General features: G+C 59.1%; 1 protein-coding gene across 1 annotated transcript in view; it reads left to right on the forward strand.

Moving 5' to 3' along the window:
* LOC116937508 (polyamine-transporting ATPase 13A2-like) overlaps positions 1-16971 on the forward strand; it is a 68267-nt gene that overhangs the window by 28751 nt on the left and 22545 nt on the right. Inside the window, exons 13-20 of the mRNA XM_076058469.1 lie at positions 4319-5221; positions 5479-5673; positions 6129-6233; positions 6669-6750; positions 7119-7180; positions 13654-13740; positions 13847-14156; positions 15972-16080. Coding sequence (XP_075914584.1) covers positions 4319-5221; positions 5479-5673; positions 6129-6233; positions 6669-6750; positions 7119-7180; positions 13654-13740; positions 13847-14156; positions 15972-16080 — 1853 coding nt within the window. The remainder of the gene's footprint in view (positions 1-4318; positions 5222-5478; positions 5674-6128; positions 6234-6668; positions 6751-7118; positions 7181-13653; positions 13741-13846; positions 14157-15971; positions 16081-16971) is intronic.

Here is a 16971-nt window from a genome sequence, read left to right on the forward strand (position 1 = left end):
GATGTTGATGGTGGTGATGGTGATGGTAGTGATGTTGACGCTAGAGCTCCCTGTGGACCGTGGTGATGTTGATGGTAGTGATGTTGATGGTAGTGATGTTGATGGTGGTGATAGTGGTGATAGTGGTGATGGTAGTGATGTTGATGGTAGTGATGTTGATGGTAGTGATGTTGATGGTGGTGATAGTGGTGATGGTAGTGATGTTGATGGTAGTGATGTTGATGGTGGTGATAGTGGTGATGGTAGTGATGTTGATGGTAGTGATGTTGATGGTAGTGATGTTGATGGTGGTGATAGTGGTGATAGTGGTGATGGTAGTGATGTTGATGGTAGTGATGTTGATGGTGGTGATAGTGGTGATAGTGGTGATGGTAGTGATGTTGATGGTAGTGATGTTGATGGTAGTGATGTTGATGGTGGTGATAGTGGTGATAGTGGTGATGGTAGTGATGTTGATGGTGGTGATGTTGATGGTGGTGATGGTGGTGATAGTGGTGATGGTAGTGATGTTGATGGTAGTGGTGGCGATGTTGACGATGTTGACGCTAGAGCTCCCTGTGGACCGTGGTGATGGTGGTGATGATGATGTTGATGGTGGTGATGTTGATGGTGATGATAGTGATGTTGATGGCGATGTTGACGCTAGAGCTCCCTGTGGACCGTGGTGATGGTGGTGATAGTGGTGATGTTGATGGTGGTGATGTTGATGTTGATGGTAGTGATGGTGGTGTTGATGGCAATGTTGACGCTAGAGCTCCCTGTGGACCGTGGTGGTGATGATGATAGTGGTGATAGTGGTGGTGGTGATGGTCGTGATGTTGAGGGTGATGTTGACGATGTTGATGTTGACGGTAGAGTTCCCTGTGGACTGTGGTGGTGGTGATGGTGGTTATAGTGGTGATGGTGATGTTAACGATGTTGATGTTGACGATGTTGATGTTGATGTTGACGCTAGAGCTCCCTGTGGATCGTGGTGTTCCGTGCCCTCGACCTCGTCACCATCGTGGTGATGGTGATGTTGATGTTAATAGTGGTGATAGTGGTGATGTTGATGGTAGTGATGTTGATGGTAGTGATGGTGATGTTGATGGTGATGGTAGTGATGTTGATGGTAGTGATGATGATGGTAGTAACGGTGATGTTGATGGTAGTGATGGTGGTGTTGACGCTAGAGCTCCCTGTGGACCGTGGTGGTGGTAGTGATGGTGATGTGGATGGTGATAGTGGTGGTGATGGTGGTGTTGATGTTGACGATGTTGATGGTGATGGTGTTGACGCTAGAGCTCCCTGTGGACCGTGGTGGTGGTAGTGATGGTGATGTGGATGGTGATAGTGGTGGTGATGGTGGTGTTGATGTTGACGATGTTGATGGTGATGGTGTTGACGCTAGAGCTCCCTGTGGACCGTGGTGCTCCGTGCCCTCGACCTCGTCACCATCGTGGTGATGGTGATAGTGGTGGTGATGTTGATGTTAATAGTGGTGATGATGTTGATGTTAATAGTGGTGATAGTGGTGGTGGTGTTGACGGTAGAGCTCCCTGTGGACCGTGGTGATGGTAGTGATGGTGATGTTGATAGTGGTGGTGATGGTGGTGTTGATGTTGATGATGTTGACGATGTTGATGTTGATGGTAGTGATGTTGATGGTGATGTTGACGCTAGAGCTCCCTGTGGACCGTGGTGGTGGTGATGTTGATGGTAGTGATGTTGATGTTAATAGTGGTGATAGTGGTGGTGGTGATGTTGATGGTAGTGATGTTGATGGTAGTGGTGTTGGTGTTGACGCTAGAGCTCCCTGTGGACCGTGGTGGTGGTGATGTTGATGGTAGTGATGTTGATGTTAATAGTGGTGATAGTGGTGGTGGTGATGTTGATGGTAGTGATGTTGATGGTAGTGGTGTTGGTGTTGACGCTAGAGCTCCCTGTGGACCGTGGTGGTGGTGATGTTGATGGTAGTGATGTTGATGTTAATAGTGGTGATAGTGGTGGTGGTGATGTTGATGGTAGTGATGTTGATGGTAGTGGTGTTGGTGTTGACGCTAGAGCTCCCTGTGGACCGTGGTGGTGGTGATGTTGATGGTAGTGATGTTGATGTTAATAGTGGTGATAGTGGTGGTGGTGATGTTGATGGTAGTGATGTTGATGGTAGTGGTGTTGGTGTTGACGCTAGAGCTCCCTGTGGACCGTGGTGGTGGTGATGTTGATGGTAGTGATGTTGATGTTAATAGTGGTGATAGTGGTGGTGGTGATGTTGATGGTAGTGGTGTTGGTGTTGACGCTAGAGCTCCCTGTGGACCGTGGTGATGGTAGTGATGGTGATGTGGATGGTGATAGTGGTGGTGATGGTGGTGTTGATGTTGATGGTGGTGTTGACGCTAGAGCTCCCTGTGGACCGTGGTGCTCCGCGCCCTCGACCTCGTCACCATCGTGGTGATGGTGATAGTGGTGGTGATGGTGATGTTGATAGTGGTGGTGATGGTGGTGTTGATGATGGTAGTGATGTTGATTGTAGTGATGTTGATGTTGACACTAGAGCTCCCTGTGGACCGTGGTGATGGTAGTGATGGTGATGTTGATAGTGGTGGTGATGGTGGTGTTGATGTTGACGATGTTGACGATGTTGATGGTGGTGTGGACGATGGTGGTGTTGACGATGGTGGTGTTGATGTTGACGATGGTGGTGTTGACGCTAGAGCTCCCTGTGGACCGTGGTGGTGATGTTGATAGTGGTGATGTTGATGGTGGTGTTGATGGTAGTGATGGTGGTGTTGATGTTGACGATGTTGACGCTAGAGCTCCCTGTGGACCGTGGTGATGGTAGTGATGTTGATGGTGATGATGGTGGTGTTGATGTTGACGATGTTGATGGTGATGGTGATGTTGACGCTAGAGCTCCCTGTGGACCGTGGTGATGGTAGTGATGTTGATGGTGATGATGGTGGTGTTGATGTTGACGATGTTGATGGTGATGGTGATGTTGACGCTAGAGCTCCCTGTGGACCGTGGTGATGGTAGTGATGTTGATGGTGATGATGGTGGTGTTGATGTTGACGATGTTGATGGTGATGGTGATGTTGACGCTAGAGCTCCCTGTGGACCGTGGTGATGGTAGTGATGTTGATGGTGATGATGGTGGTGTTGATGTTGACGATGTTGATGGTGATGGTGATGTTGACGCTAGAGCTCCCTGTGGACCGTGGTGATGGTAGTGATGTTGATGGTGATGATGGTGGTGTTGATGTTGACGATGTTGATGGTGATGGTGATGTTGACGCTAGAGCTCCCTGTGGACCGTGGTGATGGTAGTGATGTTGATGGTGATGATGGTGGTGTTGATGTTGACGATGTTGATGGTGATGGTGATGTTGACGCTAGAGCTCCCTGTGGACCGTGGTGATGGTAGTGATGTTGATGGTGATGATGGTGGTGTTGATGTTGACGATGTTGATGGTGATGGTGATGTTGACGCTAGAGCTCCCTGTGGACCGTGGTGATGGTAGTGATGTTGATGGTGATGATGGTGGTGTTGATGTTGACGATGTTGATGGTGATGGTGATGTTGACGCTAGAGCTCCCTGTGGACCGTGGTGCTCCGCGCCCTCGACCTCGTCACCATCGTGGTGATGGTGATAGTGGTGGTGATGTTGATGGTAATAGTGGTGATGATGTTGATGTTAATAGTGGTGATAGTGGTGGTGATGGTGATAGTGGTGGTGATGTTGATGGTAGTATCGGTGATGTTGATGGTGATGGTAGTGATGTTGATGGTAGTGATGGTGATGTTGATGGTGGTGGTGATGGTGGTGTTGATGGTGATGTTGACGCTAGAGCTCCCTGTGGACCGTGGTGGTGATGTTGATAGTGGTGATGTTGATGGTGGTGTTGATGTTGATGATGGTGGTGTTGATGTTGACGATGTTGACGATGGTGTTGACGCTAGAGCTCCCTGTGGACCGTGGTGCTCCGTGCCCTCGACCTCGTCACCATCGTGGTGATGGTGATAGTGGTGGTGATGGTGATGTTGATAGTGGTGGTGATGGTGGTGTTGATGATGGTAGTGATGTTGATTGTAGTGATGTTGATGTTGACACTAGAGCTCCCTGTGGACCGTGGTGATGGTAGTGATGGTGGTGTTGATGTTGACGATGTTGACGATGTTGATGGTGGTGTGGACGATGGTGGTGTTGACGATGGTGGTGTTGATGTTGACGATGGTGGTGTTGACGCTAGAGCTCCCTGTGGACCGTGGTGGTGGTGGTGATGTTGATGGTAGTGGTGTTGATGTTGACGATGTTGACGATGGTGGTGTTGACGGTAGAGCTCCCTGTGGACCGTGGTGCTGCGCGCCCTCGACCTCGTCACCATCGTGGTCCCCCCGGCCCTGCCCGCGGCTGTGACGGTGGGCCAGGCCTACGCCCAGGGGCGCCTGCGGCGAGCCCACGGAGTCTTCTGTGTGAGCCCACCCAGTATCAGCGTGGCGGGCAAAGTGAAGATTGTCTGTCTGGACAAGGTGACACCCACCAACACCGTCACCAGTCACCACCACCGTCACCACCCTCACCACAGTCACCACCGTCACCACAGTCATCACCACCACCACTACCACCATCACCACCGTCACCACCATCACCAACATCACACAACATCACCACAGTCACCACCGTCACCACCATCACCACCATCACCACCACCACCATCATCATCACCACCAGTCACCACAGTCACCACCACTACCACCATCACCCACGTCACCACCATCACCACCGTCACCAAAGTCATCACCGTCACCACCACCATCACCACCACCATCACCACCATTACCATCACCACCACCATCACCACAGTCACCGCCATCACCATCACCACCATCACCACCATCACCACCATCACCACAGTCACCACAGTCACCACCGTCACCACCATCACCACCATCACCACCATCACCACCACAGTCACCACCGTCACCACCATCACCACCATCACCACCATCACCACCATCACCACCGTCACCACAGTCACCACAGTCACCACAGTCACCACCACAGTCACCACCACCATCACCACAGTCACCACCATCACTATCACCACCATCACCACCACCACGGTCACCACCATCACCGCCACCACCACCATCATCACCACCACCACCATCACCGCCACCACCACCACCATCACCACCATCACCACCACAGTCACCACCACCATCACCACCACCACCATCACCACCACCACCACAGTCACCACCACCACCACCACAGTCACCATCACCGCCACCACAGTCACCACCACCACGGTCACCGCCATAATCCCCCCCCCCCTCCCCCCGCGCCGTTTCTCCCTCGGCCCCCCACAGACCGCACGCTCACAGAAGACAACCTGGAGCTGCTGGGCGTGGTTGCCGTGTCTCCCTCGGCATCAGCTGGCAGCGAGGGGCGTGGCCAGGGGCGTGGCCAGGGGCGTGGCGAGGGGCGTGGCCAGGGGCGTGGCCGGGCTGGGGGCGGGGCGGACGCCTCCCCCGCCGTGTTCTCTCCGCTGCTGGCCGAGCCGCGCCGGCTGCCCCGGGGCCACCGGCTGACGCCGGCGCTGGCCTCCTGCCACTCGCTGGCGCGGCTCCGGGGGGGCCGAATCGTCGGGGATCCCATCGACATCAACATGGTGGAGGGCGTGGCCTGGGTGAGGAGGGGGGCGTGGTTTGTGGTGGGAGGGGGGCGTGGTTTGTGGTGGGAGGGGGGCGTGGTTTGTGTTGGGAGGAGGGGGGCGTGGTTTGTGGTGGGAGGAGGGGGGCGTGGTTTCTGGTGGGAGGGGGGCGTGATTTGTGTTGGGAGGGGGGCGTGGTTTGTGTTGGGAGGGGGGCGTGGCTTGTGGTGTGAGGGGGGGCGTGGTTTGTGGTGGGAGGGGGCGTGGTCTGGGTGAGGCGGGGGGGGCCGAATCGTCGGGGATCCCATCGACATCAACATGGTGGAGGGCGTGGCCTGGGTGAGGAGGGGGGCGTGGTTTGTGTTGGGAGGGGGGGCGTGGTTTGTGGTGGGAGGGGGGCGTGGTTTGTGTTGGGAGGAGGGGGGCGTGGTTTGTTTTGGGAGGGGGGGGGCGTGGTTTGTGTTGGGAGGGGGCGTGGCTTGTGGTGTGAGGGGGCGTGGTTTGTGTTGGGAGGGGGCGTGGTCTGGGTGAGGCGAGGGGGGGGCCGAATCGTCGGGGATCCCATCGACATCAACATGGTGGAGGGCGTGGCCTGGGTGAGGAGGGGGGCGTGGTTTGTGGTGGGAGGGGGGGCGTGGTTTGTGTTGGGAAGGGGGGCGTGGTTTGTGTTGGGAGGGGGGCGTGGTTTGTGTTGGGAGGGGGGCGTGGCTTGTGGTGTGAGGGGGGGCGTGGTTTGTGGTGGGAGGGGGCGTGGTCTGGGTGAGGCGGGGGGGGCCGAATCGTCGGGGATCCCATCGACATCAACATGGTGGAGGGCGTGGCCTGGGTGAGGAGGGGGGCGTGGTGAGAGGGGTGTGTGGTTTGTGTTGGGAGGGGGGCGTGGTTTGTGTTGGGAGTGGGGGGGGCGTGGTTTGTGGTGGGAGGGGGCGTGGTTTGTGGTGGGAGGGGGGCGTGGCTTGTGGTGGGAGGGGGCGTGGCTTGTGGTGTGAGGGGGCGTGGTTTGTGTTGGGAGGGGGCGTGGTCTGGGTGAGGCGGGGGGGGGCCAAATCGTCGGGGATCCCATCGACATCAACATGGTGGAGGGCGTGGCCTGGGTGAGGAGGGGGGGGCGTGGTTTGTGGTGGGAGGGGGGGGGCATGGCTTGTGGTGGGAGGGGGCATGGCTTGTGGTGGGAGGGGGCGTGGTTTGTGGTGGGAGGGGGCGTGGTCTGGGTGAGGCGGGGGGGGGCCGAATCGTCGGGGATCCCATCGACATCAACATGGTGGAGGGCGTGGCCTGGGTGAGGAGGGGGGCGTGGTGAGAGGGGTGTGTGGTTTGTGTTGGGAGGGGGGCGTGGTTTGTGTTGGGAGGGGGGCGTGGTTTGTGGTGAGAGGGGGGTGTGGTTTGTGTTGGGAGGGGGCGTGGTTTGTGTTGGGAGGGGGGCGTGGTTTGTGGTGGGAGGGGGCGTGGTTTGTGGTGGGAGGGGGTGTGGTCTGGGTGAGGCGGGGGGGGCCAAATCGTCGGGGATCCCATCGACATCAACATGGTGGAGGGCGTGGCCTGGGTGAGGAGGGGGGCGTGGTTTGTGGTGGGAGGGGCGTGGTTTGTGTTGGGAGGGGGTGTGGTTTGTGGTGGGAGGGGGGGCGTGGTTTGTGGTGGGAGGGGGGCGTGGTGGAGGTGGTGGAGGAGGAGGTGATGGAGGAGGTGGAGGAAGTGGAGGAGGAGGTGGTGGAGGAGGTGGTGGAGGAGGTGGTGGAGGTGGTGGAAGAGGTGGTGGAGGAGGAGGTGGAGGTGGTGGCGGGGGTGGAGGAAGTGGAGGAGGAGGTGGAGGTGGTGGCGGGGGTGGAGGAGGTGGTGGAGGAGGTGGTGGAGGAGGTGGTGGAGGAGGTGGTGGAGGTGGTGGAAGAGGTGGTGGAGGAAGTGGAGGAGGAGGTGGAGGTGGTGGCGGGGGTGGAGGAAGTGGAGGAGGAGGTGGAGGTGGTGGCGGGGGTGGAGGAGGTGGTGGAGGAGGTGGTGGAGGAGGTGGTGGAGGAGGTGGTGGAGGTGGTGGAAGAGGTGGTGGAGGAAGTGGAGGAGGAGGTGGAGGTGGTGGCGGGGGTGGAGGAAGTGGAGGAGGAGGTGGAGGTGGTGGCGGGGGTGGAGGAGGTGGTGGAGGAGGTGGTGGAGGAGGTGGTGGAGGAGGTGGTGGAGGTGGTGGAAGAGGTGGTGGAGGAAGTGGAGGAGGAGGTGGAGGTGGTGGCGGGGGTGGAGGAAGTGGAGGAGGAGGTGGAGGTGGTGGCGGGGGTGGAGGAGGTGGTGGAGGAGGTGGTGGAGGAGGTGGTGGAGGAGGTGGTGGAGGAGGTGGTGGAGGAAGTTGCTTCTCCCCTCAAGACGCCGGGCGACGGAGCTGCGACTGGAGCAGGGGACCCCTCCTCCTGCCGGGCGCCCGGACAGGGGGATGGAGGCGGGTGAAGAGGGTGAGGAGTGTGAGGAGTGTGAGGAGGGTGAGGAGTGTGAGGAGTGTGAGGAGTGTGAGGAGTGTGAGGAGTGTGAGGAGTGTGAGGAGTGTGAGGAGGGTGAGGAGGGTGAGGAGGGTGAGGAGGGTGAAGAGGGTGAAGAGTGTGAGGAGTGTGAGGAGTGTGAGGAGGGTGAGGAGGGTGAGGAGTGTGAGGAGGGTGAGGAGTGTGAGGAGTGTGAGGAGGGTGAAGAGGGTGAGGAGTGTGAGGAGTGTGAGGAGTGTGAGGAGGGTGAGGAGTGTGAGGAGGGTGAGGAGTGTGAGGAGTGTGAGGAGGGTGAAGAGGGTGAGGAGGGTGAAGAGGGTGAAGAGGGTGAGGAGTGTGAGGAGTGTGAAGAGGGTGAAGAGGGTGAAGAGGGTGAGGAGTGTGAGGAGTGTGAGGAGTGTGAGGAGTGTGAGGAGGGTGAGGAGTGTGAGGAGTGTGAGGAGTGTGAGGAGTGTGAGGAGGGTGAGGAGTGTGAGGAGTGTGAGGAGTGTGAGGAGTGTGAGGAGTGTGAGGAGGGTGAGGAGTGTGAGGAGGGTGAGGAGGGTGAGGAGTGTGAGGAGTGTGAGGAGTGTGAGGAGTGTGAGGAGTGTGAGGAGTGTGAGGAGGGTGAGGAGTGTGAGGAGGGTGAGGAGGGTGAGGAGTGTGAGGAGGGTGAGGAGGGTGAGGAGGGTGAGGAGGGTGAAGAGGGTGAAGAGGGTGAGGAGTGTGAGGAGTGTGAGGAGGGTGAAGAGGGTGAGGAGTGTGAGGAGTGTGAGGAGTGTGAGGAGGGTGAGGAGGGTGAGGAGTGTGAGGAGTGTGAGGAGTGTGAGGAGGGTGAAGAGGGTGAGGAGGGTGAAGAGGGTGAAGAGGGTGAGGAGTGTGAGGAGTGTGAAGAGGGTGAAGAGGGTGAAGAGGGTGAGGAGTGTGAGGAGTGTGAGGAGTGTGAGGAGTGTGAGGAGTGTGAGGAGGGTGAGGAGTGTGAGGAGTGTGAGGAGTGTGAGGAGTGTGAGGAGGGTGAGGAGTGTGAGGAGTGTGAGGAGTGTGAGGAGTGTGAGGAGTGTGAGGAGGGTGAGGAGTGTGAGGAGGGTGAGGAGGGTGAGGAGTGTGAGGAGGGTGAGGAGTGTGAGGAGGGTGAGGAGTGTGAGGAGGGTGAGGAGTGTGAGGAGTGTGAGGAGGGTGAGGAGGGTGAGGAGGGTGAGGAGGGTGAGGAGTGTGAGGAGTGTGAGGAGTGTGAGGAGGGTGAGGAGTGTGAGGAGTGTGAGGAGGGTGAGGAGTGTGAGGAGGGTGAGGAGGGTGAGGAGGGTGAGGAGTGTGAGGAGGGTGAGGAGGGTGAGGAGTGTGAGGAGTGTGAGGAGGGTGAGGAGTGTGAGGAGTGTGAGGAGGGTGAGGAGTGTGAGGAGTGTGAGGAGGGTGAGGAGTGTGAGGAGGGTGAGGAGTGTGAGGAGTGTGAGGAGGGTGAGGAGGGTGAGGAGTGTGAGGAGTGTGAGGAGGGTGAGGAGTGTGAGGAGTGTGAGGAGGGTGAGGAGTGTGAGGAGGGTGAGGAGTGTGAGGAGTGTGAGGAGTGTGAAGAGGGTGAAGAGGGTGAGGAGGGTGAGGAGTGTGAGGAGTGTGAGGAGGGTGAGGAGGGTGAGGAGTGTGAGGAGGGTGAGGAGGGTGAGGAGTGTGAGGAGGGTGAGGAGTGTGAGGAGGGTGAGGAGTGTGAGGAGTGTGAGGAGGGTGAGGAGTGTGAGGAGTGTGAGGAGGGTGAGGAGTGTGAGGAGGGTGAGGAGTGTGAGGAGGGTGAGGAGTGTGAGGAGTGTGAGGAGGGTGAGGAGTGTGAGGAGGGTGAGGAGTGTGAGGAGTGTGAGGAGTGTGAGGAGGGTGAAGAGGGTGAGGAGGGTGAGGAGTGTGAGGAGTGTGAGCAGTGTGAGGAGGGTGAAGAGGGTGAGGAGGGTGAGGAGTGTGAGGAGTGTGAGGAGTGTGAGGAGTGTGAGGAGTGTGAGGAGTGTGAGGAGTGTGAGGAGGGTGAAGAGGGTGAAGAGGGTGAGGAGTGTGAGGAGTGTGAGGAGTGTGAGGAGTGTGAGGAGGGTGAGGAGTGTGAGGAGTGTGAGGAGGGTGAGGAGGGTGAAGAGGGTGAGGAGTGTGAGGAGTGTGAGGAGGGTGAAGAGGGTGAGGAGTGTGAGGAGTGTGAGGAGTGTGAGGAGGGTGAAGAGTGTGAGGAGTGTGAGGAGTGTGAGGAGTGTGAGGAGTGTGAGGAGGGTGAGGAGTGTGAGGAGGGTGAAGAGGGTGAGGAGTGTGAGGAGTGTGAGGAGGGTGAGGAGTGTGAGGAGTGTGAGGAGTGTGAGGAGGGTGAGGAGTGTGAAGAGGGTGAGGAGTGTGAGGAGTGTGAGGAGGGTGAAGAGGGTGAAGAGTGTGAGGAGGGTGAGGAGGGTGAAGAGGGTGAGGAGTGTGAGGAGTGTGAGGAGTGTGAGGAGGGTGAGGAGTGTGAGGAGTGTGAGGAGTGTGAGGAGGGTGAAGAGGGTGAGGAGGGTGAGGAGGGTGAGGAGTGTGAGGAGGGTGAGGAGTGTGAGGAGTGTGAGGAGGGTGAGTGTGAGGAGGGTGAAGAGGGTGAGGAGGGTGAGGAGGGTGAGGAGTGTGAGGAGTGTGAGGAGTGTGAGGAGGGTGAAGAGGGTGAGGAGTGTGAGGAGGGTGAGGAGTGTGAGGAGTGTGAGGAGTGTGAGGAGTGTGAGGAGGGTGAAGAGGGTGAGGAGGGTGAGGAGGGTGAGGAGTGTGAGGAGTGTGAGGAGTGTGAGGAGTGTGAGGAGTGTGAGGAGGGTGAGGAGTGTGAAGAGGGTGAGGAGTGTGAGGAGTGTGAGGAGTGTGAGGAGTGTGAGGAGTGTGAGGAGTGTGAGGAGGGTGAGGAGTGTGAGGAGGGTGAAGAGGGTGAGGAGTGTGAGGAGTGTGAGGAGGGTGAGGAGTGTGAGGAGTGTGAGGAGGGTGAGGAGTGTGAAGAGGGTGAGGAGTGTGAGGAGCTGTGAGGAGGGTGAGGAGGGTGAAGAGTGTGAGGAGTGTGAGGAGTGTGAGGAGTGTGAGGAGTGTGAGGAGGGTGAAGAGGGTGAGGAGTGTGAGGAGTGTGAGGAGTGTGAGGAGGGTGAGGAGTGTGAGGAGTGTGAGGAGTGTGAGGAGGGTGAAGAGGGTGAGGAGGGTGAGGAGGGTGAGGAGTGTGAGGAGTGTGAGGAGGGTGAAGAGGGTGAGGAGTGTGAGGAGGGTGAGGAGTGTGAGGAGGGTGAAGAGGGTGAGGAGGGTGAGGAGGGTGAGGAGTGTGAAGAGGGTGAGGAGTGTGAGGAGTGTGAGGAGTGTGAGGAGGGTGAAGAGGGTGAGGAGGGTGAGGAGGGTGAGGAGTGTGAAGAGGGTGAGGAGGGTGAGGAGTGTGAGGAGTGTGAGGAGGGTGAGGAGTGTGAGGAGTGTGAGGAGTGTGAGGAGGGTGAGGAGTGTGAGGAGTGTGAGGAGTGTGAGGAGTGTGAGGAGGGTGAGGAGTGTGAGGAGTGTGAGGAGTGTGAGGAGGGTGAAGAGGGTGAGGAGTGTGAGGAGTGTGAGGAGTGTGAGGAGGGTGAGGAGGGTGAGGAGTGTGAGGAGTGTGAGGAGGGTGAAGAGGGTGAGGAGTGTGAGGAGTGTGAGGAGTGTGAGGAGTGTGAGGAGGGTGAGGAGTGTGAGGAGTGTGAGGAGGGTGAGGAGTGTGAGGAGTGTGAGGAGGGTGAGGAGGGTGAGGAGTGTGAGGAGTGTGAGGAGTGTGAGGAGGGTGAAGAGGGTGAGGAGTGTGAGGAGTGTGAGGAGGGTGAGGAGTGTGAGGAGTGTGAGGAGTGTGAGGAGGGTGAGGAGGGTGAGGAGGGTGAAGAGGGTGAGGAGTGTGAGGAGTGTGAGGAGTGTGAGGAGTGTGAGGAGTGTGAGGAGGGTGAGGAGGGTGAGGAGTGTGAGGAGTGTGAGGAGGGTGAAGAGGGTGAGGAGTGTGAGGAGTGTGAGGAGTGTGAGGAGTGTGAGGAGTGTGAGGAGTGTGAGGAGGGTGAGGAGTGTGAGGAGTGTGAGGAGTGTGAGGAGTGTGAGGAGGGTGAGGAGGGTGAGGAGGGTGAAGAGGGTGAGGAGTGTGAGGAGGGTGAGGAGTGTGAGGAGTGTGAGGAGTGTGAGGAGTGTGAGGAGGGTGAAGAGGGTGAGGAGTGTGAGGAGGGTGAGGAGTGTGAGGAGTGTGAGGAGGGTGAGGAGGGTGAAGAGGGTGAGGAGGGTGAGGAGTGTGAGGAGTGTGAGGAGTGTGAGGAGGGTGAGGAGTGTAGGAGGGTGGGGAGTGTGAGGAGTGGGAGTGTGAGGAGTGTGAGGAGTGTGAGGAGTGTGAGGAGTGTGAGGAGGGTGAAGAGGGTGAGGAGAGTGTGAGGAGGGTGAGGAGGGTGAGGAGGGTGAGGAGTGTGAGGAGGGTGAAGAGGGTGAGGAGTGTGAGGAGTGTGAGGAGTGTGAGGAGTGTGAGGAGGGTGAGGAGTGTGAGGAGGGTGAGGAGTGTGAGGAGTGTGAGGAGTGTGAGGAGTGTGAGGAGTGTGAGGAGGGTGAGGAGTGTGAGGAGGGGTGCTGGCTGGCATCGCTCCCTCTCTCTACCTGGACACCTTACAAGCCTCGCAGAGTGCCCTGCTAGCGTTCCACCTGACACGAAGAAGACCTGCTGGAGGAGGGAGGAGGTCTTCGAAGGGACCCACAGGAAGCCAAGCGGGGTGACGGAGGCACTCGTCGGACGCCGTTAGAGGAGGAGGTGGAGGAGGAGGTGCAGGAGGTGGTGGTGGTGGAGAAGGAGGTGGTGGAGGAAGTGGAGGAGAAGGAGGTGGAGGAGGTGAAGTAGGAAGTGGAGGAGGTGGAGGAGGAGGTGGAAGAGGAGGTGGAAGAGGGCGTGGAGGTGGTGGAGGAGGTGGTGGAAAAGGTGGAGTAGGAAGTGGAGGAGGTGGAAGAGGAGGTGGAGGAGGTGCAGGAGGTGGTGGTGGAGAAGGAGGTGGAGGAAGTGGAGGAGAAGGTGGAGGAGGTGAAAGTAGGAAGTGGAGGAGGTGGAGGAGGAGGTGGAAGAGGAGGTGGAGGGGGTGGAGGAGGGCGTGGAGGTGGTGGAGGAGGTGGTGGAAAAGGTGGAGTAGGAAGTGGAGGAGGTGGAGGTGGTGGAGGAGGAGGGGTGGTGGTGGAGGAGGTGGAGGGGTGGTGGAGTAGGAGGTGGTGAAGGTGGAGAAGGAGGTGGAGAAGGAGGTGGAGGGGGTGGAGGTGGTGGAGGAGGTGGTGGAGTAGGAGGTGGAGGAGGTGGTGGAAAAGGTGGAGTAGGAAGTGGAGGAGGTGGTGGAGGAGGAGGTGGAGGGGTGGTGGTGGAGGTGGTGGAGTAGGAGGTGGTGAAGGTGGAGAAGGAGGTGGAGGGGGTGGAGGTGGTGGAGGTGGTGGAGGAGGAGGTGAAGGTGGAGAAGGAGGTGGAGGGGGTGGAGGTGGTGGAGGTGGTGGAGGAGGTGAAGGTGGAGGAGGAGGTGGAAGAGGAGGTGGAGGAGGAGGCACTGCCACCCTGCGCGCAGCTATCTTGAGGCCTCTCTCTCTCTCTCTGTGTGCGTGCGTGCAGGCTCTGGAGGAGGTGGACCCCCGTGGACACCACCACCACCCCTATGCCGTGGGGGTCATGAAGCCCAGAGACAACCACACGGACGGGGTCAGTGACCCCCTCGCCCCCCTCCCCCAGCGTCTCCCCCCCCCCCCCCCAGCATCTCCCCTCTCATCACCCCCCTCCCTCCCTCCCCCACTCTCCCCTCCCCCAGGAGATTGTGATCCTGAACCAGTTCCAGTTCTCTTCGACACTGCAGAGGATGAGCGTGGTGGTGTCACTGGAGTCGCCATCGGGACCTGGGAGACACGGGGAGGGAGACGCCGGGGGGGACGGGAGACACGGGGAGGGAGACACGGAGGGTGGGAGACACGGGGAGGGAGACGCGGAGGGCGGGAGACACGGGGAGGGAGACACGGAGGGTGGGAGACACGGGGAGGGAGACGCCGGGGACGGGAGACAGCTCATGGTCTTCACCAAGGGAGCTCCGGAGATCATCGCGAGCCTCTGCCGGTTACACACAGGTAGTGAGTGAGTGGGTGGGTGAGTGGGTGGGTGAGTGAGTGGGTGAGTGGGTGGGTGAGTGGGTGGGTGAGTGAGTGGGTGGGTGAGTGAGTGGGTGGGTGGGTGAGTGAGTGGGTGAGTGGGTGGGTGAGTGAGTGGGTGAGTGGGTGGGTGGGTGAGTGAGTGGGTGAGTGGGTGGGTGGGTGAGTGGGTGGGTGGGTGGGTGAGTGAGTGAGTGGGTGAGTGAGTGGGTGAGTGAGTGAGTGAGTGGGTGAGTGGGTGGGTGGGTGAGTGAGTGAGTGAGTGGGTGGGTGGGTGGGTGAGTGGGTGAGTGAGTGGGTGGGTGAGTGAGTGGGTGAGTGGGTGAGTGAGTGGGTGGGTGGGTGAGTGGGTGAGTGGGTGGGTGAGTGAGTGAGTGGGTGGGTGGGTGGGTGAGTGGGTGGGTGAGTGAGTGGGTGGGTGGGTGAGTGAGTGGGTGAGTGAGTGAGTGGGTGGGTGAGTGAGTGGGTGAGTGAGTGGGTGGGTGGGTGAGTGAGTGGGTGGGTGAGTGGGTGGGTGGGTGAGTGAGTGGGTGGGTGAGTGGGTGAGTGAGTGAGTGGGTGGGTGAGTGGGTGGGTGGGTGAGTGAGTGGGTGAGTGAGTGAGTGGGTGAGTGGATGAGTGAGTGGGTGGGTGAGTGAGTGGGTGAGTGAGTGAGTGGGTGAGTGAGTGGGTGAGTGGGTGAGTGAGTGGGTGGGTGGGTGGGTGAGTGAGTGAGTGGGTGGGTGAGTGAGTGAGTGGGGTGAGTGGTTGGGTGAGTGAGTGGGTGGGTGAGTGAGTGGGTGGGTGGGTGAGTGTCTCTGTGCGTGTCTCTCTGTGCGTGTCTCTCTGTGTGCGTCTCTCTCTGTGTCTCTCTGTGCGTGTCTCTCTGTGCGTGTCTCTCTGTGTGCGTCTCTCTCTGTGTCTCTCTCTGTGCGTGTCTCTCTCTCTGTCTCTCTGTGTGTGTCTCTCTATGCGTGTCTCTCTCTGCGTGTGTCTTTCTCTGCGTGTGTCTCTCTGTGCGTGTCTCTGTGTGTGTCTCTCTATGCGTGTCTCTCTCTGTGCGTGTCTATGCGTGTCTCTCTATGCGTGTCTCTCTGTGCGTGTCTCTCTGTTTGTCTCTCTCTGCGTGTCTCTCTATGCGTGTCTCTGTGTGTCTCTCTCTGTGCGTGTCTCTCTCTGTGTCTCTCTCTGCGCGTGTCTCCCTATGCGTGTCTCTCTATGCGTGTCTCTGTGCGTGTCTATGCGTGTCTCTCTCTGTGCGTGTCTCTCTCTCTCTGTGTCTCTCTCTGTGCGTGTCTCTCTCTCTCTGTGTCTCTCTCTGTGCGTGTCTGTGCGTGTCTCTCTCTCTCTGTGCGTGTCTGCGCGTGTCTCTCTCTCTCTGTGTCTCTCTCTGTGCGTGTCTGTGCGTGTCTCTCTCTCTCTGTGTCTCTCTCTGTGCGTGTCTGTGCGTGTCTGTGCGTGTCTCTCTCTCTGTGCGTGTCTCTCTCTGTGCGTGTCTCTCCCTATGCGTGTCTCTCTCTCTCTGTGCGCGCGTGCGGGGAGCGGGCGGTGTAGCGGTCAGCGGCACGCCGCCCGCGACGATCATCCGGGCCTCCCCTAGGTCGACTCGGCCCCAAAACGAGTGCCTGGTGTAGAGCGGTGTGTAGGAAAAACATCAGCCCGCCCGCTGGGGGAGACAAAGGCGGCCGGGCGTGGTGCCGGCCACCCCCCCACCTCGTGTGGGCTTCTCCACAGGGTGCTGCTGTGAGCCAACAGCACTTGCCCCCCACGGCCCGTTGAGGCTACACGGGGGACCTTTGTCTGTGTCTGCGGCAGTCCCCGCCGACTTCGCCGAGGTTCTGCGCCACCACACGTGCCAGGGACACCGCGTGCTGGCGCTGGCCGGGAAGGCACTGACCGCGGGGAGCGCCGCCACGCTCAGCCGGTGCCAGGCACAGTGCACGCACACACACACACACACGTTCAGCCGGTGCCAGGCACAGTGCACACATACACACACACACACGTTCAGCCGGTGCTAGGCACAGCACACACACACACACACGCTCAGCCGGTGCCAGGCACAATGCACGCGCACACACACACACGCTCAGCCGGTGCCAGGCACAGCGCACACACATACACTCAGCCGGTGCCAGGCACAGTGCACGCACACACACACACACACACGCTCACGTTCAGCCGGTGCCAGGCACAGTGCACGCACACACACGCTCAGCCGGTGCCAGGCACAGCGCGCACACACACACACACATACGTTCAGCCGGTGCCAGGCACAGTGCACACACACACACACACACGCTCAGCCGGTGCCAGGCACAGTGCACGCACACACACACACACACGTTCAGCCGGTGCCAGGCACAGTGCACGCACACACACACACACACGCTCAGCCGGTGCCAGGCACAGTGCACGCACACACACACACACACGTTCAGCCGGTGCCAGGCACAGTGCACGCACACACACACACTCACTCAGCCGGTGCCAGGCACAGTGCACGCACACACGCTCAGCCGGTGCCAGGCACAATGCACGCACACACACACACGTTCAGCCGGTGCCAGGCACAGTGCACACACACACACACACGTTCAGCCGGTGCCAGGCACAGTGCACACACACACACACACGTTCAGCCGGTGCCAGGCACAGTGCACACACACACACACATACACTCAGCCGGTGCCAGGCACAGTGCACACACACACACATACACTCAGCCGGTGCTAGGCACAGCGCACACACACACACACACACGTTCAGCCGGTGCCAGGCACAGTGCACACACACACACGTTCAGCCGGTGCCA

The sequence above is a fragment of the Petromyzon marinus genome (assembly GCF_048934315.1).
Source record: "Petromyzon marinus isolate PM22_M1 ecotype Great Lakes invasive population chromosome 75 unlocalized genomic scaffold, UKy_Petmar_22M1.pri1.0 chr75_unloc.3, whole genome shotgun sequence".
In the NCBI taxonomy this organism is placed as follows: Eukaryota; Metazoa; Chordata; class Hyperoartia; order Petromyzontiformes; family Petromyzontidae; genus Petromyzon; species Petromyzon marinus.